This window comes from Populus nigra, chromosome 6 (assembly GCF_951802175.1).
Source record: "Populus nigra chromosome 6, ddPopNigr1.1, whole genome shotgun sequence".
Taxonomy (NCBI): Eukaryota; Viridiplantae; Streptophyta; class Magnoliopsida; order Malpighiales; family Salicaceae; genus Populus; species Populus nigra.
In genome coordinates this window covers 14,156,699-14,184,435 of record NC_084857.1, presented here as the reverse complement: position 1 = coordinate 14,184,435, position 27,737 = coordinate 14,156,699, and the positions used below count along the sequence as shown (strand labels likewise).

The window sequence follows — 27,737 nt, the reverse complement described above, 5'->3', positions numbered from 1 at the left end:
TTGATGACATATTATTTACCTCCCAATTAGCTTTCTTTGTGAATGTTTTGTAAGTTGTGGCTTCGATATAAGTGGGGCGACTCTATCGATCCAAATATGTGAGGATAGGTATCTATCTCTTATTCTTTATACATCAAAGACTAATATGGCATGATTAAAAAGTTGTTTGTTATAGATAATTTATGATAAAAATAAGTTAAAAGGACTTTAAATTATAAATATGTTTGATAAAAAATGAATTGAAACCGATTTTTTAAAATTAAAAGAAATGTATAGTATTTGTAATCAAAATCTACAAGTTAAAAACTAAAAACTTCAACTTTTGATAAAAACAAAATTCTGATTTAAATTAAAATAAATATATTTATGACTTGTTTTAAAAAAATATGAAGTTAATAAACTACTTAAATTAATCATATAGAACATGACCTAAAGATTTACCTTGATTGAATCTTAAACAAGCCATCAACACTGAAATTTATATATTCATGGGAAACTTTTTCCTCACTTCTTTCAGAATTAAAGCCATTTATGCGCCATGAGGTAGGGAACAAATCAACCTACTTCCAAGCACGTACGCATGGCCCACGAACCACAGTTGATGGATGGTTTTACTTATGCCATTTTCATGGTAGAAGCAGCTCTATATAAGAGCTTCGCAACGAAGGTAGAATTCCAAATACACAATTGATAACTACACACACTTTTGGGAAACGAAGAAGTTAATAAGTAGCTGAAATGAAGATTGAAGTTGAAGTAATCTCCAACGAGATCATCAAGCCATCTTCTCCAACCCCAGATCACCTTCGCCATTACCAGCTCTCCTTTCTTGATCAAATCTCTCCCCCAACCTATAACCCTTTGCTCCTCTTCTATCCAGCAGACGGTGATTTCAAGATCAACAACATAGAGAAACCTAATCAGCTCAAGCAATCCTTGTCTGAGGTCTTAAACCTTTACTATCCCTTAGCCGGACGTATTAAGGACAACCTTTTCGTAGAGTGCAACGATGAGGGCATTCCATTTTTCCAGGCAGAAGTCAAGTGCCGACTTCCACAAGTTGTTGAGAATCCAGAACCTAGTGAACTCAACAAGTTGATCCCATTTGCACTAGATGATGCTGAAGAACTGCCTCTAGGCATCCAGTACAACATCTTTGAGTGTGGTGGAATTGTTATTGGTCTGTGCATCTCACACAAAGTTGGAGATGCATCATCACTTTTCACGTTTATCAAATATTGGGCTGCCACTGCTCGAGGAGAAGCAGATCATATATCAAGACCAGACTTTATCTCTGCAACTCTCTTCCCACCTATCAACATATCAGGGTTTAAACCAGCCACTGGTATCACTAAAGAAGATGTTGTGACAAAAAGGTTCGTGTTCCGCTCCTCTTCAATAGAGCTGCTAAAAGAAAAATGCAGTCCTGCAAGTGGAAGCTTGGAAAATAAGCGACCACCATCACGTGTTGAGGCCTTGTCAGTATTCATATGGCAACGCTTCAATGCTGCCAGTAAAGTAGAATCAAGACCTGAAAGAATTTACTCCATGGTTCATGCAGTGAACCTGCGCTCGAGGATGGAACCTCCGCTCCCAGAATACTCCTTCGGAAACTACTGTCGGATTGCATTCACAATTCCATCCATTGATACTGGCGAGGAAAACTACAATCTTGCTAGTCAGATCAGAGACTCAATTGGTAAACTTGACAAAGAATACGTGAAGAAACTTCAAAAGGGCAATGAGCACTTGGGCTTCATGAAAGAACAAGCTGCAAGATTTCTCAGAGGTGAGATGGTTTCTTTGAACTTCACAAGCTTGTGCAGGTTTCCTTTGTATGAAGCTGATTTTGGGTGGGCGAAACCTATATGGGTAGGCTCTCCAAGTCTCACCTTCAAGAACCTAGTTGTTTTCATGGACACTGCATCAGGTGATGGAATAGAAGCACTTGTGCACTTGAAGGAGGAAGACATGGCCAAATTCCAAGAGGATGAGGAGTTGCTTCAGTATATTGTACCAACCAAATGTTAAACAGACTACATTAATTACATATCGTTATTAGTATATTGGTAAGTACTTTCTTAATTAGGTTTGGTCCTTATGGTGGTTTCGACTGTGTTGAATCAATCTGGGTAATATAATAAGCTTTTCGATGTATTATTAATTTAGTATGTAAATTCAAAAAGAAGAAGAAGAAAGAACGACATGAAAATCAAAAGGGACCCGTTGAAAAGAGATTTGGATCCTACATGTCCGTTCGATTATGTTTCAAATTTAGCTATTCATTTTCAATTAAATAATCTGAATTATTGGAGAAAAATAAAATAATAAAGATTATGTTTAAAATTGTTACCGTTTATATTATAAACTGAATCTTATGTATTCAATTTAAATTTAATATTTTAAATTTAACAAATATATGATTATGTTTCCAAGAAAATAGAATATCTCAATTCATTTAAAAGAATGTCTTGAATTTGTCAAACCCTCCATTTGATGCACGAAGAAGAGGTTAATTGCTTGAAATTGGTTGGTGCAGCTTGTGGAAGAAAGAACATGCTGCAATGCAATTTGCCTTACCATTTGTAAATCCAACAAAACAAAGAAACGATACAGCAATAGCAATAGTTATCGTAGCATAACAATATACAAGTAGTAATTATTCTAATATGTTACAAGCTCCTTATTTCTTAACAAATTTATACTAGTATAAAGAAAATTAGGATTGAGAAATAAAAAGCGAATAACATATTCTCAATCCAGTATATTGCATCAAAAATGAATTGGTACCTAGTATGCACCCTTTTTTTACCACATATATATATATATATATATATAAGAGATATACATGAAAAAAGCCTAGAAGATTGTCCAAGATTGGTGGTGGAGGACCAAAATGACAAGTGGAAAAATTAGAGGACTAAAATGCATAAGATTGGTAAAATTGGCAACCAAATTTCAACTGAAAAAAGCCCCACTAGTGAAAATATTTTTATTTGGGGTAAAGAAACACAAATTTGGATAGGTAAAAACTCCATGAGAATTTTGAAAGGCTTAATTACTTTAATTAAGGACTTAATTGCAAGAAAAAATTATATTTGAAGTCAATTTTGGGCTTTAATTAGAGGAAATTAAAGTCTGGAGGTCAACTTGCAATTTTAAAGAGTTAATTTGATCAAATCATGAGCTTAATTACATAAATATTGAAGTTTAATGGGGAATTAGGGACTTGATTTGTCATAACCCAATTTTTTGACAAAAAAAATTGGCAAAAAAAATAATAAAAATAAATGAAAAATAATTTGAAATTCGGGTCAAGACAACATAAATTGTAGCTTTGATTTATTTATTTATTTATTATTTTTGTACTTTCTTCTTTCTATCTTTTTTCCTCACCTTTTTTTTTTCTACACAACTTTTTTTTTTCTTTCTTTGATTTTTTTTAATTTTCTCCCCTCATCTCTCTATAAGTCTCTCCTATTTACAGTTTAATTTATTTTGTTATTTTCTCCCAATTAATTGGATCAAATTTCAATTTAATTTCTTTTTTTTTTTGCATTTCACTCACTTGTCTTCCTTTTTAATTTTTAATATTCTCATTTTTTTTGTATTTTGACTTTTTTGAAAAAAGATGTCAATAAGAAAAAAATAATAAAAATAATTTCTTTTTTTCTTGTTTTGTATTTCACTCACCTGTCTTCCTTTTTAATTTTTAATTTTTTAGTATTTTGATTTTTTCTAAAAAATGTCAATAAGATAAAAATAACAAAAACAAATATGAAATGGAAGTGCAAGTGGACAAATTACATCAAAAATATGATTTTTAAAAAAATTTAATCAAAACATAAGGTGTGTGTGTGTATATCGAGTAATGACATAAATAGCAATAATGCTAACTAGTTATTTACTATATATTTTGTCGTTATCATAGGCAATCATGAATCTACTCCTAGCGCGAGTGTCCACTTCTAATTAATAGATGTTTGCTACAATGACTCCAGGGTTGACACAATTTCTGTTTTTGTTTTTAAGTATTTTTTAAAAGTATTTTTGTTTTGAAAAGCATTAAATTGATGTTATTTTTAATATTTTTTATGATTTTGATGTATTAATGTTAAAAACAAAAAAAAATCTGAAAAAATTCATTTTAATGCTTTTCAAATGAAAAACTATTTTAAAAGCACTTTATACTACAATTCAAAACACCCCCTTCAACTCTTTAGTTATTTTAATTTTTTTACAGAAAAGTAAAAAAAAAAACTGCATGTATGTAATTCAATGAGAATATTTTGAGAAAACCACCACATTTTAAGGTGGAGATTACGTTTTATTTATATAGGGAATGTTTACATGTATAGCTGGACTATTGAGAAGGAAATAATCATAACATAAATACAATATATTACATTCCTATAATTATGAGCTAAGAATCAGGTGGGGATTCTGGAGAATCCCTAACACCCCCTCGTGAGCTAAGCATGGGATTAGAGCACATACGTAGCTTGGATCGAAAAAATGTGAAGAATGGCCTTGAAACACTCTTGGTAAAGACACCTGCAACTTGAAGAGTAGAAGGAACATATTGAATGCGAATATGACCAGCGACCATAAGTTTGTGAAGGAAATGATAGTCAAGATCGATGTGCTTAAAGCGCTTATGAGAGACTGGATTGGAGCTTAAAAAGATGGCACTCTTGTTGTCATAGAGAAGGAGAGGTCGATCTATACGAGGGATGTACAAATCACGTAAGAGATGGTCTAACCATAAAACCTCGGCAACAGTGGAAGTAAAGGCATGATACTCAAATTCACAGCTAGAGTAAGATATTGTAGGTTGCTTTTTTGCACTCCAAGAAATAAGGTTGTCGCCAAGATAGATGGAGTAACTAGAAGTGGAGTGCCTAGTGTCAGGGCATCTAGCCCAATCAGCATCAGAGTAAGCAATAATGCGAGTGGAAGAGGAGGCAATAAATGAAAGGCCATACTGAAGAGTGCCTTTGACATACTGAAGGATGCGCTTCACAACTGAAAATGTTCATCAGTGGGTGCTTACAAGTATTAGCAGACTGAGTTTACTGAATGAGCAATTTTAGGACGAGTGATGGTCAAGTATTGCAGGGCACCAATAAGAGAACAGTATAGAGTGATATCTGCAAACAGGGAACCAGTGGAGGAAAGATACTGAGCGACAACCATAGAAGTGGAAACCGGTTTGAAATCAAGGAGTTGAGCCCGTGTAAGAATGTCGCGAGCATACTTGGTCTAATTGAGAAAGAGTCTTGTTGAGGTAGAGGTGGCTTAAAGATTAAGAAAGTAGCTGAGAGAACCTCAATCCTTGGTGGCGAATTCTGAGTGAAGATGTCGAATAAAGCTACTGAGGAGATAGTTATTGTTATCAATGAGAATAATATCATTAACATAGAGTAAGAGATAAATGATGTGCTGCTAACGATGCAGAACAATAAGAAGGCCGTATCAGCTTGACTGCAGGTAAAACCAAGTTTCAAAATAAATAAGTTGAAATGTTGAAACCAAGCACGCAAAGCCTGCTTTAGGCCATAAAGAGCCTTTTTAAGTTTGCAAACATGCTTAGAAAAGCAGGGATCAACATATCCAGAAGGTTGCTCTATATAGACATGTTCCTGCAAAATACCATTAAGAAAAACATTTTTAACATCAAATTAGCGAAGAGGCCAACCATGAGTGATGGCTAGTGAAAGCACTACACGAAAAATAAAAGCTTTGACTACTAGACTGAAGGTGTCAGTGTAGTCAAGACCAGGGAGTTGAGTGTATCCTTTGGCAATAAAATAGGTCTTAAGTTGGTTAATAGATTTGTTAGACTTATATTTTTTATGAAAAAACCATTTGAAACCCACAATGTTTGTTTTAGAAGGCCAAGGAACAAGATCCCAGGTGCAATTTTCACGAAGAGCGTTGAGTTCATCCATAGCAGCGAGTCATGCAAAGTTTTTCGCAGCAGTCTTAAATCTATAGGGCTCAAATGTAGTTGGGAGGGCATGTAAGAGACCCAATACATGTTGACTTAGATAAGTGGGATAATATGGCTGGAAAATGTCTGCTTTAGCTTGAGTGACTACCGGGTGAGAGGATGGAGCAACATATTGACCATGATGATGAGCTTGAGCTTCAGAATGAAATGGAGCTTGTGCTAGAGGATCAGGGGCTTCAGGAGAAGCTGAGATTTGTTGTGTGGAAGACATTTGATCAGTAGAAACCTATATAAGCTCAGGTAAAGAGTCAGAATAGAGACAACATGCATGCGACCGAGATCAAGAAGAAGGATTAGATGGAGGAATTATGGGCAATGGGGCGGTAAATGATGGTGGGTCATGGGTGTGCATGACCTCACTAAACTAGATAAATCTAAGGATGCAAGAGGTTGTGAGGTAGAGTTAGGTATTAAAAGGAAATTGAGTTCATCAAATTTGGCATGGTGTGTGAAATAGATATAGGAGGTAAGAGGATCTAAACAACGAAAACCATTATAAGAAAGATTATAGCCCAAGAATATGCATGGAATGCTGCGCGGAGAAAAATTATTAGCAACATAATCACGTAAACATGGATAGACTCTGTAACCAAAAGGATGAAAATTGATGTAAAGAAGAGCTTTACCATGTAGAATCTTAAAGGGAGAAAGACCTCCAAGAAGTGGAGTAGGCAACCGATTGATGATATAAGTCATTGTACTAAAAGCGTCAACCCAATAATAAGTGGGTACTCATGAATGAAATAAAAGTGCATTGCCCATTTCAATCACGTGGCGATGCTTGCGCTCAGCGCATCCATTTTAGGAAGGGGTGTAGTGACAAGACTTTTGGTGTTGAATACCAGATGAGCGGAGCTGAGATTGAAAATAGTTGCTGCAAAACTCAGCACCACCATCACTCTGAAAAATATTAATCTTATAAGAATATTGATTTTCTACAAAAGACTGATATTGAAGAAAAATATCAATAAAACCAGATTTAAATTTCATGGGATAGAGCCATGTAAAGCGAGAGTGATCATCAACAAATATCACGTAATATGCAAAACCCAATTTTGATTTAATAGGAGATGGGTCGCAAATGTCGCAGTGAATAAGACCTAAAATAGAGTTGGATTGAGTATTATTAGTAGAAAATGAAAGTTTATGACTTTTAGCAATCTGACATGTAACACAAATATCAGGATTAGGCAAAATTAAAGTAAGGGATAAATGTTCTTTTTTATTTAATAAAAAAATAATAGAATGGTTAACATGATCAAGACACACATGTCATAGATCATACGATGTTGTAAGGACATGTTTATTTAGGATAGAAATGAAAACAGCATTGCCTCACTCTAGCACATAAAGATCATCATCACATCTTCTGATTGCCACCACCGTTCTTGTGATCTTGTTCTGAATACTAAACGAAGAGTCAGTAAATGTGATCAGAAGAGGAAAGTCTTTAGTCAATTTACTAATGGACATGAGAATTTTGGTGAGATGTGGTACCAATAAAACATCAAGCAATTTCAAATTTGAAGAGGGTTGAGAGGTACCCGTATGGGTGATGGGAAGAGGAGCCTCATTTCCCACAATAACCTTATCCTTACCAACATATTACGTGGAGGTGGTGAGCGCAGTCGAATCCGGTGTTACGTGAGAACCATCAATGAAACCAATGCAACCTTGGGATTGAAGAAGAGGAATGAGTTGACTTTTTCATAGCAAAATATTTGTGGTCAAGAGCTTAATGGTGATCATGTGAATCATGATATTGAAGGAGAGAGGCTCTACCATTAGGAAGAAGAGAGGAAGATTTTTAGAATTTAACCTCGAAGAGCTCTGATACCATAGTATGTTTTGAGAAAACCACCGCACTTTAAGTTGGAGATTACATTTTATTTATACAGGGAATGTTTACATGTATAACTAGACTATTAAAAAGAAAAGAATTATAATATAAATATAATATATTATATTCCTATAATTATGAGCTAAGAAGAGGAGGGGATTACGGAGAATCCCCAACATTCAGTCGTAAAAAATATATCAAATTTGATCTAAATCACTATAAGTTAAAGTCATAGGTTATAAAAAACTGCTTGCAGTGGTGCGTAAGGAAAAAGGGGAAGGTGGTGTCTCATATACTGTAAGAGAAAAATTAAACAAAGGAATACATCAACCGTAAAATAAAGGCATAAAATTATTAAATAAAAAGAATAGTATTAAAAAATGCAATCAAGATCTAGCTGCGACAAAGGATACGACATTTCCCTGTTTAAAAAAGAATTAAATCAAATCATGAGATTTGTTGACGTATAGTGAAATCATTTACTAGCTACCACCCCACTAATTTTCTTCTGAAAATTTTTTTAATTAATACAGAATTCATCTAAATAATTGATCACAAAAAGGTGGGATATATCGCTTGTCCATGCCTGTGGTCTTTTATTTTTCCTTCTTAATTTGTATTTCCAAAGGACCTGTCTTATGGTCTTTCTGTTTTGTTTCATTCTATAATGTTTCTTCCCATAAAAATAAAAACAAAAACAATGGTTACGCCTTTTTTATGTTGCTTGTTAGAGTGCTTAATTACCAGAAATATAAGACAAAATAATAATTACACTATACATAAACTAAATTTATATATATATATATATATATATATATATATAAACTCAATCAAGGACATATATTTTTAATTGTTTATTAGTACATTAATTTTTTCAAAACAATTAATTTCCGTACAACCTTAATCAATGTCTTGTTTGATTTTTACTTCTATTTTTGTTACGGTTTGTTTCTATGTTTTAAAAATATTTAAAAAAAATTAAATTTTTTTTATTTTTTTTTAAATTAATAGTTTTTTGATATTTTTAAATTATTTTGATGTACTGATATCAAAAATAATTTTTAAAAATTAAAAAACTATTATTTTAATACATTTTAAATAAAAAATACTTTACAAAACAACTATAAACACAATTTCAAATAAACTCAATTCACTTTATATCAAATATCAAGCAATCCTTTTTGTTCACGTAACTTTTTTCAATCAGGACAGTTTCATCAATAATTTTATTTTTTTTAGTAAAGTTACTCTCGAAATTAATGTCATATTTAATAAATGAAAATATCCTCAATTAAAATAAATCATGTTAAAAGAAAGCTCTTTTAATTAATAGGAAGTTATCTGTACTATGGTTAAAAACTATTTTATGATTAATTAAAATAAATGAATAATTTACTAATTCGACTAAGATATTTATCATGGATTTGGTATGAAAATACTCGATTTACACAATCTTATGAAATGAGAAAAATTAAAATTCATGTATTTAATTGAGAAGGGCTAAAAGTTGGTATACCATTATTGTACATTTTTCCTTAGTAAACGTCTAAAGATATATAAATATAACAATCAATAAGAGCTGGAAAGAAATACTTGATTAAACGTTTTAAAAAAATTAGTACACCTATATATATATATATATATATATATATATATATATATATATATATATATATAAAAAGCGTAATTCCCCATGAGAAAAGTACCACTCAAAGCATAGTTTCCATATCCGGTTTGGTGATCGATCCGGTCCAAAACCTGGATTTCAGGTTTTAACCAGGTCATCGGGTTAATTAGATTAATTTTTTTAAAAAAAAATCAAAACTACATTATTTTAGTTTTTTTAAAAAATAAAAATTAATGGATTACAACTGGGTTTTTGACCGGTCAACTCGTCGGATCACATCAAATTTTTTTTTAATTTTTTTTTTTTTAAATCTAACTTAATTTCAGTTTCAATTGAACAAATACCGAATCCAACTATCAAATCAGGCTGGATTTAAAAAATATGAATCAAAGTAGGAGAGCAATATAATACTCCCATGGCCATGTGTGGTCTAATTAATTCCTCTTCTATAAGAAAAGATAGAAGTTGCTCTCTGGCACATTTTGCAGTTTAACCTAGCTAGCTACTACTAGATAAACTTTTCCTGTGTGTGTTCGAGAATTCTCCAAGAGAGGATGAAGACTGAAATGGAACTGATATCTAGAAAGATAATAAAGCCATCTTCTCCAACCCTTGATCACCTTCGCCATTACCAACTCTCCTTTACCGATCAATTATGTCCACCAGTGTATAATTCCTTCGTTTTCTTCTATCCAGCAGATGATGCTGACACCAAATTCGACAACCTTGAGATTCTTGAACAGCTTCAGCAGTCCTTGTCCAATGTCTTAACTCACTTCTATCCGCTGGCCGGACGCCTTAAAGACAATATTTATGTAGATTGCGACGATGGGGGAGTCCCATTTCTGCAAGTACGAGTCAAGTGTAAGCTTGTTCATGTACTTGAGAGTCGAGAACCTGGTGAACTCAACAAATTTCTCCCATTTGAATTTGATGGTGACCACGAATTTCTCTCAGGCTTCCAATTCAACATCTTTGAATGTGGAGGAATCGGTATTGGTTTGTGCATATCCCACAAGATATCAGAGATATCTGTTCTCTTTTCGTGTTTTTCAAAAGTTGGGCTGCCACTTTTCGTGGTGAACCTGACCAAGAGCGTCCACGGTTCGAATCGGCCACGCTCTTCCCCGCCAGGAGTCTCTTTGGATATGACCCAAGAAATCCTATCTTTAAAACGAAGATTGTGGCGAAAAGGTTTGTTTTCAGTAAGTCTTCCATAAAAAAACCTTACCCTCATGTATTCATTTGTTTTTTCCCCCGTTTCCACCTTCAAAAATCCAATTTCCCTACCTTTTTTTCCTACTATCTGAAGCCACTTTTGCTTTAAAAGACTAAAGACTAGCTTTGAAGAAAAAACGGGTTCACCGAAAATGACATCTATGTTGAAAAGTAAATTAAACTGATCTCTATAAATTAGTTAAATTGATTATTAGTTAAGAATAAATTGATCGATTGAGATTGAGTAATTAATTAAATTTAAAAAAAATTATATTATTTAATTTGTTTACTATTTATGACTTTGCCTCTATAAAAAGACTTATGATTTAGCATTATTAAATAGCGCAAAAAAGAGAGAATAGCTAAGAGTGTTTAATTAGAGAGAAACACTTAATAAAAATAATATTTTTATAAAATAAGAAAAAAAAATAAAAGAAATTAAGAGCCAAGCATGCCTTGGCTTCAGAAAGATTCAAATAAGGAGAAAAAAAATATATATCATCCCTTCCCTTATTCATGTGTTTCTTTGTTTTTTTTCTTGACAAAAAGATATCTTTTTTCTATCCAAAGCATTGTTTTAAAAGGAAAAAAAGCTTATCATAATCTTAAAAGAAAATAAAAACAAAAACATCATTCAATGATTTTTATCCAATTATATTAAAATTTTAAGAATAATAAATGTGATAAAAATGTATATAAAATTTTACAATAAGAAAATAACAAAAAAGACTTTTTATTCCCATTGAATATTCATAAGCATATTAAAAAAGAAAATATGCATATTAAATACATATATAATTATTCATAAAATAATTGTTAATATTGTCATAAGAAGCCCTAATATTATTTTAAAACTATGACAAAATCAGATAATTATTTAAATATTATTTTTAGAGAACACTAGCTACATAGTCGCGCTATGTTTCTAGTGGGATTTCAAGACAAGAGAAAAAGGTGTTAGTTGGATATGTTTTCCTGTATCACAAATTTTGGTATTTGAGAATTAAAATTACAGGGTATGTATTTAATAAAATAAATTAATAAATATAAGAATTGATAAATTATAAAAAATAAATGTTAACTTTAATTACAGACTAAAATGGAAAGCTAGACTTCCTCATAAGAAATAAAAAAAATAGATACATGTGCAAGTATTTGATTTCTTGTCGTCGGGCATTCTTTAAAAAATTTTAATTTAATTTTATGAAAATTAAAATGAATATTCACAATAAAGTCAATGATTTAAATTCTATAGAAAAGATATAAATTTTAGTCTAAATTCTCTTTTCTCATTAATGAATGCTTTTTTGTTAGTAACATGGTTTATTCAATAAAAACTAAAGACAATCAAAATAAATCAAATGATTTGAAATAGGGAGGAAAAAATATATCTCTTTAATAAAACAATCCCTTCCTTTATTCATGTATTTCTTTTTTTATATGTTTATGTTACAACATTGTTTTCACATTGCCTACTCATAAGCATATTTTAAAAAAGAAATTATGCATATTAGATACATATATAATTATTCTAAAAATAATTGTTAATATTATCATAAGAGGCCCTAATATTATTTAAAAACTTTGGCATAATCATATAATTATTTAAATATCATTTTAAAAAAATCTTACTATAAAATAAAATAAAACAATAAAAAATTAAAGGTTTAATGTGCTTGGGCTCAAAGTGTGGGCCAGCATGTTTGGCCCACATGAAAAAGCTTCGTCATGTTTGGGCCTAGAAAGTCAGGGCATCAAGACTAGGACGATGATGTCTTTTTTAAATAAATAAAAAACTAAACAAACAATATATCACACGTATGCAATAGTTTCTAGTCGTCTAAGGTTGTTCTGGTAACTAAAAAATAAAGTTCTTAAGTTTTTGAACCCTAAAATCCAAATTTCAATCTTTTTTTAACAAAAAAAACATTATATCAACCTCTAAAACCCATTTTTTAATCATAAAAGACATTTTAATCAGATTAAAAACTCAAAATTAAATCAAATTAAAAAATCTATCAAGCCTTGATCTACTTTTTCATGCATCATTGAAGATAGAAATCATCTTCATTGAGTTCTCATTCATAAATATCAAAATCCTAGTTATTGGTGGTTAGAATATGATCATCAAAGTGTTTTTATCTCCTATCTCTCTCTTTTAGCAACCTTTTCTCTTCTTTTTAACAACAGTAAGGGATTGAAATGCCAAATAAATGAAGTTTTGTTACTAAAATATAAAAGTTAAAAAAACTAAATATGCAAAATATAAAAATTTAAGGATCAAATTAAACTTTTACACACTTTTTGAATTGTGTATGCTGGAAGAGGTTTTGTTTTAAATATGTTAGTTTTGATCTTTGATTTCTCAATTTTTGTTTTTAGAACAAAATAAAATAAAATTTTCTAAAATTGATCTTTAATTTAATGTCAAAGTATCCAATAACACGATAAGCAAGGGAGAGTTTGAAAATCAAAATAGACCCCACCACTTAGAACCATGACAACATAACTTTGAATGATCATATTGAAAAGAAATGAAGTTTAATGACCAAAGTGTATAGATGAAAAAATTTCGTGGACCAGGAAAGAAAAAACTAGCTATGAATAGTAAAATGAGAGTGTAACCACACTAGATAAATAATACCAAGCCCAAATATTTTATTTTCTTTTATAAAATAATTATATTATATTAAGGATGAAATTGACTTAAAAAATATCATCTCAACCCAACTTCTTATCTAGCTTAGATTTAAATCATGTGGGAGTTGCTCTAACACGATTTAGTTGAATTGATCAGTCCAAATACAACTCGACTGAATGATAAAAAAAAAATTTTGAGAATGAAATTGAAAGGAAAAAAACTCTCGACCCGACTCCTTATTTAGTCTGAGTTTATAATTAAATTATGCAAAAATTATCCTGACGTGATTCAATTAACTTACCCAATCTAAAAGCAACTCTGACTATTGTTATAAAAAATTACGGTAATAAAAAAAAGAAACAAGATTTAAAAGGAAAAAAAAGAGAGGGTCTGAATTATAAAAATAAAAAGAAAAGAGTAATATTGAAGCTCAATCAACTTTCCCAAGTTTTTTTCAGTATAGTAGAGTAATAATTTTATAGAATTTCATTATAATTTATTCTTTTAAAAAAATTGAAAAAAATAAAAACTCACGATTCCATATCCGGCATATGACACCAAATTAAACCCAGATATTTTACATGAGACTTTGAGTAGATGTGATTAGAAGCAAGAATCATTATAGAACCATACTTCCATGGAAGACACACACCTCGGTAATTCAACTCTGCCTCTTTTTTATTTATCATTTAACAAGGAAAAAGTGCTGCGTGCAAATTTTGGCCGTCTCAACAAATCTTCCAACTACTCTCAACGTCTCCACAAGAGACACCAAGCAACCAGCCATCCACACACAATGAAAGTGCAATTAGCATACATAAGTACAGAGACTGAAAACCACCATAGACGAGGAGAAAATTAACATAGCCTATTTCGAGATATACTTAAAGAGAAGACATGGGCATGATGAGGTCTAAGGCACTTGGATCCAGAGAAGCAGCTGCAAGCAGCTCTCGATCGCGTTCAAAAAAGGCCATGTCTTCCTCGGTTAAAGTCACCCAAGCCTCGACTCCCTCGCCGTCTCTTGTGTCCATAATTGTAGTCACGTTCTTGTTAGCCCCGGTGGGAATGGTCACCCAGGTGGGCTTTCCCCACCCGAAATCAATCCCGTAAAATGGAAACTTGCAGAAATCGGTGCTTGCATAAAAGTCTACATTACCTTCTTGGAGCATGCTTCCTGCCCCTTGGAAAGATTCACAAACAGCCATGAAAGCCTTACCTTCTCCAAGTTTCTCCACATAGTTCTCACCAAAATCCCGCAACCCTTTCCTTAGCTGACCAACCAAGCTTTGCAATTCTATCTCACACTCCGTAGCACATGAAGCAAAGTAACCCACGAGGTTTCCAAAAGTGTTTTCAGGCAAGGGAGGCACCATTCTCTTGCGTAAATTCTCGGATTGTGAGAGAATAGAATATCTTAAATGCTCCGAATTCGATCTTGATGCGTTCATTGCACATTTCCAAATCAGGGCTGTCACAGCTTCAACTCTTGTCGGACATGTCACGCTTTCACTCACAGCCTTAGCCTGGAGAGCAGCAATCTTGGAGGCATCAAAGACAAGTCTCTTTGTAACGCATTTATCATTCATCAATTCGACAGCTGCAGGCCTTGTAAGCGGTAAGTTGTTCGGTGGGAATAGGGATGATGCGTTGAATAATGGAAGCACGGTACTACTGTCGTCGAAATAACGAAAAGCCGCAGCTGCCCAAGCCTTGATGAAAGTGCTGAAGGTAACCGGATCAGCTGCCTTGTGAGAAATGCAAACTCCAATCGCCAACCCACCGCAGGCAAAGAAATTTGCTTGAACAAGCACTAGACTACCCGTGAGTGCTTCTGGTGATTCAGTCTCAACAGGAATGAATTTTCTTATCGCCTCAGCATCAGGCTTTTCAAGAAACTTGGAGAGAAGACAGCTGACTCGTGATTCAACAAAAACAGCTCCAAGATCGTTGCATTCAATCGAGGCACCATCTTTAATCCTGCCGGCAAGTGGGTAGAATCGGGTTAAGGTTTCAGACAGCGATCTCTTTAGCCGCTGAGATTCGTGAGTACCTGTGAGTTGCTGCTGGAAATTGGAGTACAGGAGGACCAAAGGTTCATATGACACAGGAGCAAGCTGATCCAGGAGGCTGAGGTTAAACTTTCTCAAGTGATTTAAGGTTGGAGAGGATGGTCTTATGACTTCTCTAGCAACGATCTCAACATTTACCTGATCTATAGCCATCTTGTTTTTCTCCTACAGTTTTCGGTAGAATTGTCACAATATCTGGGCTGGCTAGCTTTTATCCAACTCCATCACCTGCTTAATCCCATGATTTATTGTTAATCATTTTGCTTGTCTATACTTTTGTCCATTAAACTAATGATGAAGACCCAAGAAAAAAAAAAGTAGCGCGATGAATTTTCTCATTTTTCCATTGGAGCCAGGGAAAATCGGACGAGGTGTACAAGGTTTAGCCTCGGCGGTAGAAGGTCACTGTCAATCACAACAAAGCAAGACCTCATGCGATGACGAAGACTAAATAATTCCTAGCCATCTGGCTTATCCATTAATCAATATATAATTAATTAATCATAGGCATATTCGGTTGATTAGATATTGATCAGGACGTTCTTATTATATGATCCAATGGCCTGTCAAATGCCAATCAATACAGCTAGGTTGTCTATAAATATGTTGTGATGAGTACTTTACGTTAACTTATTTGTTTAAATTTACTATAAAAATAATAAAAACAGACTATGTCTTAATCCTTTACCTACAAAATAATTATATATAAAAAAAACAAGCAGAAGGTTTCGAAAGAATAAATAAACAAAGTATTCATATAATTAATACAACGTATAGTTGACCATAGAGGGTTGGGAAGAACATGGGATGACGTGGGGTGACTCAATTGGAAGCAAATTATAAATAGGTTAAAACTTTGAAAAAATGCTGAGCAAAAAAAATTGAAAATGTTATCTTTCAAGATCCTTACATGAGACCACCTGATTTTTTGCTGACATATATACTTAATTACTTACTTTTAGTTTGAAAACTAAAATCTTTCTGCAAATTAATAGTTAACTCATTCATTAGATTAGCATTGGAAGGTGAAGTGTGAGCGAAGAAGGCTGCGGCAAAGAAAAATCTATCATATATATCAATATAGTATTGAAACTTTTGAGAATTTCAAGATTAATAATGAAAAGATTACAACTATAGAAGCCTTGAAGAAATAACTTTTTTTATCACCATATGGAAGTGTTGTTTTTTCTTTATTAGAAAAAAAAATTAAAAGAATAGGTTAGTGGACAAAAAAAAAACAGCCTAATATATAAAAAAAAATGTCCCTCTATTTTTTTCTAGATTTTAACTTGGGGTTTTATCAAATTTCCTTCCCGGACCATTTAGTTTGGATCAGATATTTTATCTAAAAACTTTATTTTGTTTTTATTTTTATTCTTAGTTTAAAAAATAAGAGAGTTATCAGAAAAAGATGAGTGTGAGATAAAGTTATTGGTTAGCCAAAATTCTGGTCATGAAAATAATTATTCTTGGTTTCAATGAGTTCCTTTGAACAAGATAAGTTTTATTAAAGTATTCTTTGACCTTTATAATTCCTAAAAAGATAAATCAAGACTCGAGAAGTTTTTTAGAATTGGGTTGATTTTGCATTTTAAACCAAGTTCTTCTAAATGGGTTTTTAAAACCTCTATAGTGTTTTTTATGTGTTTTTAGGTAAAAAATAGTTAGAATTGGGTTCTTTGGGTCCAAAAATTTTGACCTCGATTTTCCAACCACTATAGTGGTGGTTGGAAACTAGGTTTCTAAAAGATGTGTCAATGATTTTTTTAAAAAAAAAAAAGAAATCAACATAAGGGTGTGGGCTTGGGCTTTTAGGCTTCTTACTAAAAGCACGAGCCTAGGCTTTTTGTATTTTAAAAAAAAATTAATTCAAACTCTTTTTTTATGTATTTTTAGTTTGTATTATTTTTTTATTTTTGATTTTTGATTAAGACCCTCCCTCTAGATTGTATTCAGTTTAAAAATAAATAAATTTCAAAAGACAAGTTTAAGAAATTTGGTACGGGCTATGACTTAGGTCATAGATTGGGTGGATTAACCCAATTCCCGGATCTAGCCAAAATATTGTCATCCAAGTTTTTTTTTTTCTTATAAAGAAAATGTTAGGTTGATGTTGTTTTAATTTGTCTCCGGTGAAAAAATCAATAAATCAATGTTAAATTGGGTGATTCTTAAAGGAAGAATAATAAATTAGAAGGAAAATTATTGTGATTTGTGATTAACATCCCCCAATAAATTAACTTAAATTTTAGATGGTATAAAATAATAAATTGGTACGCGAAATATCAACCCAATAACGAATTGTATAAATTCTCTAATTGGATAAAATAATTATTTAAAGGAAAATATTTTATAAATTAGGGTGATAATAATAATAATAATAATAATAATAATAATAATAATAATATAGAGGAATTCTCAATAAAATAATATATGATTTTACATTCAAAAAATGTTGGTTGTCAGTATAAGCCCCGCGTACAATCGATGGTATTATATTCAAATATTTAAACATAGACTATAAATACAAATATAATTTGCTATTTGGACAGAAACTAATAAGATTTGATTCATAAGTATTATAATTGAACGCTTGGATATAGGCTGAAATAGTTTTATGGAAATATTCCCTATGGTAGGGAATTGATATAAATAAATTATGCTCACAAGATAGAAAAACAATATTATGCAATTCATGCTTGTAGGGCAGAGAAAAAAAAAATTAAGTGTGTGGGAATTAAATGGAATTCAATGGCGGAAATTATTACAAGGAAAATTGAATAGATCGCAACAGCAAGATATGATGGGTGAAAAATTAAATAGACCACAGCAGTAAAATTTTAATATGTGATATTAAATGAGTCGTAACAACTGAATTTAACTTGTGATATATGAATTGTCCGGAAATTTATTATATGATGTTTGAATACATTATAAATGGGCATAAGAAAAATAGAAGATAGAAAAATATTTGAATATGTTATAAATAGGCATAAGGAATATATTAAGATAGAAATATAATTGAATATGCCATAATTAGGCATAAGAAAAATACTAAGATGGAAAAAAAATATTGAAATATATCATAAACGCTCATGAGAAATAATTATACTGGAAAAATATTGAATTATGCTATAAATATTGGACATGAGAAATATTTGAGTTGAAAAATAATGAACCTTGCAACAAATAGGTACAAGAAATATTTAAGTGTTAAAGAAATATTTGAATGTATTGTAAATGGGTCTAAGAAATATCCGAGATGAAAAATATATTCAAATAGGTCATATGAGTATAAAGTATATGATAATTATAAGAAATGTATGTATAAACTAGAAATAGATCGAAAATATATTGAGTTTGAGAATTTATATGAATGAACTAGAATAGGTATAATAAATATTGGAATTAAAATTAGTATTGATGAGCTTATAATAATATAATGGATGATGAGATGAAATAATAAAATTAGTTGGCTAAAATAGAATAAATACTTGGGAAAGCTGAGAAGACATGTAATTGAAATTAAGAAACAGAATGTGGCATGAACTAAATATACTCATGAGATTAAAAAAGGTATAGATAAATCATGATGTGAAAAGAAAATATGATATGAAAATGTTATAATACCTCAACGAATATAAGTGAAAAATTATATTGAAATGAGTTATGAAATAAATTGTAAATTAAGGAGTAATTACGAAAAATATAATTATTTCTTAGATTTCCAACATTTAGTTATAAAAAATAGCATTTGGGATATAAAAGCTAAATTTTGTTAAATATTTCTCGATCATAATCCTTTTTTAAAAAAAAACATGTCTGACAATGATTATAGATTTTTTTACTATATATATATATATATATATAGAATTTTATTTCTAACTAACATGATAATATTTCTCGTGCAAACTAGACAATCCTTTTAATATTATAAAGAGACCAATATGACAGCAAATATGATACATTTAATATGTATGGGCCCATTCATTTAATTAGTAATGCAGAATCAAAAGAAAAGAAAGGACATGTTTACCAGCAAATAGGATACATTTAATACGTATTAATTCACTCATTTAATTAATAATACAGAAGTAAAAAAAGAAAAGAAAAGAAAAGGTATGGGTGCACAAATAAAAAAAAATAGATATGTGAGCTGAAACAATTATTACAATTCACAATTGCATGAGTATGAATAAAAAATACCAAAATATAATTTAGTTTCTTTGTGTGTGTGTGTGTGTGTGTGTGTGTGTGTGTGTGTGTGTGTGTGTGTGTGTGTGTGTGTGTGTGTGTGTGTGGGGATCCGGCAAAGCGTGAGACAGCCGACCTATCTTTGTCACATGGTAACTACTTGACTATAGGTTTTGAAGTTTATTATTTTCTTGGAGGAGCACGCAAATTCTACAAATGTCTTCTCCTTATACACAATTAAATTGAGGTGCACTTAAAATATCCGATATCATCACCCATGGCTAGCACTTGATGAATGTTGCTAACGTTGATGCATCTGCAATCTTGAGTGAAAGGCACACCCCAATTGCCAAGCCGATAAACTGGCTTGGACAAGTAATTGACTACCTATGGCTGCTTCATTGGATTCTATAGCTGCAGGCAGGAATTGTTTTAACATTTCTGTATCAGGGTTTTTGAGAATGTCAGAGAGGATACATTTGACTCGACCCTCAATATATTCAGCCCCATGGTCATCACATTCGATGGAAGAATCGTCTCTGAGGCTGTCTGCGAGTGGGTAAAAAAGAATGACAGAGAGGTCTTCAGTAGCAGCGACCTTTCAGTGGCTTTGGCAAGGTGATCACCAGAATTCATGGGGTAAAAGAAAAGCAGTGAAGTGTACGATATTGGAATGAACTTGTCAACAGGAAAGAGCTTGAGGATTCTTAGCTAAAGGGGCGTTGGAGAGGATGGTTTGATAGTTTCTCACTGCATGATCTCACCTCTCATTGCAAGAGACATCGTGTTCCTGCTGTTTTCGAGACAAACACTGCCTTGCAATAGTTTCTCACTGCATGATCTCACCTCTCATTGCAAGAGACATCGTGTTCCTGCTGTTTTTGAGACAAACACTGCCTTGCAATAGTTTCTCACTGCATGATCTCACCTCTCATTGCAAGAGACATCGTGTTCCTGCTGTTTTTGAGAAAACACTGCCTTGCAAGGATAATTAAATATAGTTTTTCAAGAATTATTGGGCTAGGAACAAATATATAGATGAACATAACTGCTCGCCCTAGGTGCATAAAAACGAACCAGGAATCCACTACGAAGATCCAATCGGAGATGGATTTGTTTCCCAGAAACATGGCTGCTGCTGAAAGACAGTGACCGAGGTACATGGCTAAAAGGATCAAAATTGGGACACCATTACCATAAATAAAAGTGGAAATCAACGACTGAAAATTATATGGGAGATGCTGAGGTGTCTTGAGTGAGGAGACAAACAAAATCCAAAACGATCCATCAGAGAAAGTCTCTTTGCAATTAACCCCATTCAAATCTATCGTATTAGTAAAAAGCACAATTCACACCCACAAAAAGTTTCACTTTTACACAATAAAACATATATATGATACATGCAAATAAGAAATGAGATCAAAGTGTTTGGTAAATACACAAGACCAAACTAAAATCAAGACAGTTCTTAAATCACCTGTGTGATCTGTAGCTTCTTCATGTAACGCTCTAAATATCAATTACGATAAAAATTAACAAAATTACTAGTTTTATCCCTCTCCATTATAAATGTGAGTTCAGCTATTAGCTCTTGGCCTTACCCTGTATATAGTCCCCCGAGCAAACAGCAGAGTTGTCAGCTACATTGCTACACAATGATATCATACCCTGAACATCTTGACGTTGGGAACCAGAAAAGAGAAATCGGGCATGGATCCATGAGAATATCAAACTCATAAAACATAATGACCATCTTGCCACTCTGAGACCAGTCAATGAAATTGAATAATTTTATACAACATATGGATAACACTATCTCTAGCCGGAAGATGTTAAGGTGGGTATAGCCCAGGGAACAAGGACTGCTTCACTACTTGTGGCTTTTGTTGCCGCAATCTCTTCTAAGCGCTTCCAGGTCGCTTCTTGTTTTGTTTTGATCTCCTCTGCCTTCGCTTCATTTTCTTGAAACTGGCGTAAGCACTCCTCGAACAGCTCAGGGTCAATATCAGCAAAGATCTTGCGAACATTAACTGTTAAGCTCTGCACCACCTGATTCCAGTGGTTACGTCCATTTTTCTCCAGGGCAGGAAAGATAATGGGGAGTATAACTTTGCGGTTCTGTCTAATTAAGTTCTCAATATGATCATTGTTCCACAAGTACAAAGCCCTTTCTGCCACCTGTAAGAGCAAGAATTAGTAAGCTTACCTTTGAATTAGGAAACAAGTGCCATGAATGATAAGCACATTATAAGAGGTCAACCTGAATCTCAATATTTAAAAAAAATGATAACAGTAGATAAACAAGACTACAATAAGAGCAGAAAACATTTACAGTAAGCCCCTCAACCAAGACTTTTATCCATGGTATTCCAAAAAAAAAAAGGAAAATAATTCAGAAATGAACACCTTGGTTGAATCCAAATTGATTTAATTAATTAAAGTTAAAAGCTTTGGAAGTCATGGCTATAGCATTGATCAGACTGCAATTTATTAAGCCTAATTTAAAAAGAAACTAGACGTGCTATTTGCATTTGGTGATTATGAAGAGATAATATCTGAAGATGGCCTAATAACTAGCAGAACCAGCACTACAGCCTCTTGCCTTACAGTTGGCCCTGCCAATGATAAAGCAATTCCCGGACTAGAGAGAGGGGATCAAAACAGTTCTGTGGAAACTAGTTTATAATATAATTTGCCTGATCTCCACATGCATCATTAATCATTTAACATCCAGACCAATGAATAAACATCAAACACCACAAGCGCAATCTGAAATTGTCACCTTCACCACTAGCACATTACCCCAGTCGCCATTTGCCACTCAATCACCCTAACACCACAAACTATTACCCCCGGCACCAAAATTGCATATACACCTACAATGCCACCAAATTAATAATTCCTGCCATCTGGCACCATCACTCATAATACCATCATTGGCACACATACCATCATCTTTGTCAAGCCTAACTTCAAGGCTACAACTGATGTGGAACCTATAAATCATATAGGCCTAGTGTTGAAACAAGCATGTTTAGTGTGTCTGGACTGCTTGAAGACATATGCGATGGAGAATGTAAGGAACAAAGCAAAATCCAGACAAGGACAAGGAGAGATCAGAGAATGGCCCCACATCAAGTGCTTCCAAAATTGGCATGACAACAGCACCCTAGGTTAACACCTGCCAATTGCTATTCCTTAAATATAGAGATCCTGAAATCTTCTATTTACTACACTTCTGTTGCAAGTGCTGCTGTTGCAAGTGCTGCAGCTTCTTTTGTTTTTTGATCTACATCTATTCAAACAAATAGTCTGTGATAACCAGTAATTGATTGATTTAATCCACTTTATACGGCATTTCATTAGCAATAAAAAATTAGCTTTTCAACTATTCATATTTCATTTATCTGCAACATAAGTTGAAAACCCAAGTCTGACTCAAGACATAAGAGCAAAAACGACACTCCACAAGCAAAAACAGCACCCTAGGATGACACCTGCCAATTGCTATTCCTTAAATGTAGAGATCCTGAAATCTTCTATTTACTACTTCTGTTGCAAGTGCTTCAGCTTCTTTTGTTTTTTGATCGACATGTATTCAAACAAATAGTGCGCGATAACCATTAATTCATTGATTCAATCCACTTTATACGACATTCCATTAGCAAAAAAAATTAGCTTTTCAACAATTCATCTTTCATTTAAGCGCAACATAAGTTGAAAACCTAAGTCTGACTCGTGACAAAAGAGCAAAAATGGCACTCCATGTACAGTTCTTCGGAGCCGGGACCAAGCTGCCAGAGCATTCCAAAATATAGGCTACCCCTGAGTAGCACATGGGTCCATCAACCATCCATGGGACGAGAGACACGCTATGGAAGACTGCATAGGCTACAGTCCCTTTAAATATCTGCTAAAGAACTGCCCTAAGAAGCAGCATGTCCCCATTAGGAAATAAGAAAAACAATCCTAACCCATAAGAACTGCCTGAACTAATATTGAAGTAGCAGTGTTCCCTCTCAACATAGGGTACTAATTTATAATATAGCTTGTGCAGAGGAAAACTGACTCAACACATAAGAAAAGGCTTATATTCACTCCTATGTTTTTGGTTCTCAACTACGGCATGTTTAATTATAGGTGGTTAAAAAGAGAATATAGCTCAACAGTCAAGAAGTATTGCAGTACACACCACATGAAGACACGCACAGAAAGGAAAATCTTGAGAACAGATGAATATGTTTCTTCAAGTCTTAGATGTTAACAACATTCATAGTCTCATTCTTGATAGGCTATATTTGTTTACTTAGCAATACCAGTTTCGCAACCAACCATGTTATCAGCTTAAATTTATTTAAGTTTTGAGTACAGTACCGAGTAACACAGCTTCTGCATGATTTGCAATCACCACGGACAGTTTCCTAAGAACTATACGCTTCTAGAGAGGCCATCACCCCATATTGATTGCACATGATTCCTTACTGGTGGCTATTATTGGCAACTAGATTTTTTTATTATAATTACTTGTCTTGAATGTTTTCAGAACTAGCACCATCATCAAACAAAGGAAGGAGAGGACAAGAAACAAAAGTTGAACCAAGGTTAAACTAGGATTGAAAAACTATATATATTTATTAAAATATGTCGGAGACTTAGGTAAGTTTTCGGGAACAAATCCAGAAAAAAGAAGTGTGAAACTTGGATTCAGTTCAAATGTTAATATAAGCCAAAGATCAACCTGCAAGTGACCAACAGTGTAAATGAAAGAGTATCCATCTTACTATCAAATATATGTCTAGTCAAGGAATTAATTCCTTTATTTTCCTATTATACCAGTTAAACTTCTAAATACAACTACTTCTCATTAAACGAAGGAAGGAGCAGTTTTTGAAAATGTGCAAAAAAAAACAATGGCATTGTGTTGTATTTATTGAGATTTCTAAAACTGTATGAAAAGTCAAACAAGACAATCTTTGTGGCACAAAGGGAATAAGTAATACTCACCATCATACTTGTCAAGACCGGGCCATTTACCGATTCATGTCAGCCAGTTTTTCACCCAATTCGCAAAATGGTTATTAAATTCAACTAGAACTGTAACCCAATGACAAATTCCCGGTTACAGCAGCTCCAATTGTGGAAAGCATGCTTTTATAATGCCAGTTTCTATATTTGACAGGTAAATACAATTATAGCCCATGTGTTTTCATAATTTTCTATTTGCATACCACTAGTTCAACTTTTGTATATCAATAACATGAAAATTCTTTAAAAAACTCGCACTGAGAAGCCCAAATCATCAACCAGTTAAAAAGTCAACCTATCAACTAATAGCATAAGCATTTGCCCGGTAACACACATCGCACCAAAGACATCAAATGGTACAGAATCTGGTCACTACATCAGTGGCTAACATGAATCAGTTGCCAAGTCACCTCTTTTAAAACCTTAAAAAATTAAATAATTAATTGAAGATAAAATGGAAATAGTTACAAAAAAAACTGAGGCCAAGTGCAAAATTCTTAAGCCTACCACCAACGCAAAAGAAATAAATCTGGCTCAAAGTTCTGAAAATTGCACAATTGTAGCATAACAAAATTACGCTGCATAGAAAAGCAAGATGAAGAAAACTTTGATATTTGAAGACTGGACAACAGCAGTCAAAACAGACCAGAAGCTAACTGATGCAATAGCCAGATACCCTAGAAATTCTCAACAACTCAGCCATGCTTCATCATGGCTTGAATAAAACATTAAATTCTTGTCAAATCAAAGATGAGAACGAGATAACTTTGATTGTTCTTCATACAGAGGTAACTTTAATGATCCTTTATCTAGCATAGAGAGAGAGAGAGAGGAGATATTTATAGTATATTACCTGGAAGTGTGAACTGCTCAAGCAACGAGCTACTTGACGAAACAGGGGTACCATACATCTTTGGAATTCTGCTGGTTGAGTTGCTTCTAAGACTTCCTCCAACTCACTTAGGAACATGACCTCCTTGGAACTATTAGTAATTGGCCAGTACTTTGATAAACCTCTTATAACAGTGTCAGCAAGCTTGCAGTCTTTCTCCACAAACTGTGTAATGCAGTATGATAATTGCTGATGGTACATAGGTAAACACTTTGGCTTGTGAAGGGGGATCAGTGCCCGAACAAGGAACAATTTGTGTTCTTCTTTTAGCGGCAAAGCAAACCCATTGATTATGCTACCCAAAACCTCTAAAAGCTCAGCAATCCCATTATGCTTCTCCGTTTCAAAAATAAAACGGAAGAAGATATTATTGATAGCTTTCCTGATGAATGGACGATGCACCATAAACTTTCCATAGATGCGATGCAGAATTGTCTTCAGATACTCTCTCTCCCTTGGATCCTCAGAATCAAAGAGATCTAACAACTTGAGAACAAAAGAGTGATCAACGTACCTCTTAGCCAACTTTGCATCTGTCTCAGGTGATGCAACAAATCTAAGAAAGAATTCATACACAATTTGCAAGTGAGGCCATGCTGGGTCCATCATGGGCTCCTCCTCTTCCAAATCAAAGGCCTCTAATACCTTATTCTCCCGGGTCTGTGGAGAACGCGGCCTAAATAAATTAACAGATACCACCTTTATAACTTCTTGCATGACAGTTTCCGTGAACTTCCCGTTTGCAGAAGTAATATAATCCACGAGCTCAAGCAACGTCTGGCGCTTGATATCCTTTTCTTTCAAATTTTTAGTGGGGTCAGCAAAGTCAAACACCACACAGCACAAGTTGAGCTTTCTAACAAACAAGTTTTGCTTCTCAGAATTCGGGACATCCCTGAATGTAGGCAATGCTTCATACGGTGGAGGCACTGAACTGCCATTCAGCTTTGGATTCCCAACCTGGGTAGGCTTCATTCCATGACTAAAACCTAAATGAGGAGCAGAATCAAGACCAGGAGGAGATGAGTTGTTTAAAGTTCCAAGCCTGTTGCTCTGGAAATCACTGTTGCTTTTAGAAGCTGAGGAAGTATTTGAAGGAGCAATAGATGGACCCCCAAATTCACGATTCTCGGATGACTTGGAAGGCTTCTTGGGAAGCCTTCCAAGTATTTGTTTGATCATAACTTAAAAAAAAAATATTCTACGCGCACAAGGATCAAAGTTGCTGTTAAACCCAGGCGCATACAGATTGTCCCCTGAAGCAGATTTCAGTCCATTAAAGGACAGCACAAACCCAACTTCAGAATCAGAGAAGAGTAACCAGATGCATAGAATCCATATCAAAGGAAACCACAGAAGAAAAAAAACCCAGGATTGCTATCAGAAATCAAACAAAACCCAGAAGCATTTTTTATTGCAGAAAGTACCATCGACTTGGCTGTCCTTTATTGGCTTTTTGAAAAGCTAAAAACTTCCAAAGATGGGAATCGAGAGAGACGCTTTAACTTGAAATTCAAAAAATTAAAGAAAGCAGATGCAGAAACTGAAGCAATAGAAAATCATGCACACACACACCAGTAGTATCTCCTTCGTTGAGTTCTTGTAGACCAAAAACCAGCTGATTCAGACAGTGATACGATCTCATCTGGGCTTGATCACAAACAACAACAACAAAAAAGTAGCTTTTTTATCATATTAGACAGAATCGAAATCCATAAATTATGGGGATGAGAAATACGAAAGTTAAAACAGAAAAACAAAGAGGAGAAGAAGAAACAGGAATGTTTAATATTACTTACAGAAGAAGCAGATACTTCAAAAAGAAGAAGCAGAGCACGAAAAGCTTTTATTTTTATTTTTCTTTTTCTTTTTCTTTTTCCTCGATTACTTTGGGCCAGAGAAGAGACAGCGAGAGAAGGAGACCAAAGTGACCAAACCAACCCTCTAGACATTCACAGTTTCTAATCCTAAAGCAATGCCACTCTCTCCATCCATTCGGACAATAGTTTTAACTTTTAAGGATAATAATTATGATAATAATTACGATAAGATATCTTTAACTTGCGTTATGGTTGATATTAAACGGGGAGGAGAAGTAAAATAAATTTACTTTTAAAATAATTTTAGAATGAATTTTTATATTTTTAAAATAATAAATATAAAAAACATGTTATTTTAGTCTTTTATATTTTTATCTCTTATGTCTTAAACAATA

At 33.3% G+C, this 27,737-nt stretch overlaps 3 protein-coding genes and 1 pseudogene across 5 annotated transcripts; 2 read left to right on the top strand and 2 right to left on the bottom strand.

Moving 5' to 3' along the window:
- The first annotated feature begins 694 nt into the window (after positions 1-694).
- LOC133695736 (stemmadenine O-acetyltransferase-like) lies at positions 695-2,235 on the top strand. The gene has a single exon (XM_062117669.1). It carries the CDS (start codon positions 739-741, stop codon positions 2,029-2,031), a length of 1,293 nt encoding a protein of 430 aa, XP_061973653.1. The 5' UTR covers positions 695-738; the 3' UTR covers positions 2,032-2,235.
- Positions 2,236-10,004: 7,769 nt separating this feature from the next.
- LOC133697299 (stemmadenine O-acetyltransferase-like) lies at positions 10,005-10,807 on the top strand (annotated as a pseudogene).
- A 3,189-nt stretch (positions 10,808-13,996) lies between these two features.
- LOC133696494 (BAHD acyltransferase At5g47980-like) lies at positions 13,997-15,804 on the bottom strand. Its single transcript, XM_062118690.1, has one exon. The coding sequence runs from the start codon at positions 15,562-15,564 to the stop codon at positions 14,224-14,226; it is 1,341 nt and encodes a 446-aa protein (XP_061974674.1). The 5' UTR covers positions 15,565-15,804; the 3' UTR covers positions 13,997-14,223.
- Positions 15,805-20,953: 5,149 nt separating this feature from the next.
- On the bottom strand, positions 20,954-27,491 carry LOC133697093 (serine/threonine protein phosphatase 2A 57 kDa regulatory subunit B' theta isoform-like). Of its 3 annotated transcripts, none has more exons than XM_062119441.1 (4): positions 27,322-27,491; positions 27,098-27,172; positions 25,484-26,778; positions 20,954-21,783 (listed from the first exon to the last, which is right to left on the bottom strand). In XM_062119441.1, the coding sequence occupies exons 3-4, from the start codon at positions 26,702-26,704 to the stop codon at positions 21,424-21,426; spliced, it is 1,581 nt and encodes a 526-aa protein (XP_061975425.1). In that variant the 5' UTR covers positions 26,705-26,778; positions 27,098-27,172; positions 27,322-27,491; the 3' UTR covers positions 20,954-21,423. The 3 variants fall into 3 exon arrangements, with proteins under 3 accessions (XP_061975425.1, XP_061975427.1, XP_061975424.1); XM_062119443.1 differs by having other exon boundaries at positions 27,098-27,167; XM_062119440.1 differs by having other exon boundaries at positions 25,484-27,172.
- Between the last annotated feature and the right edge of the window lie 246 nt (positions 27,492-27,737).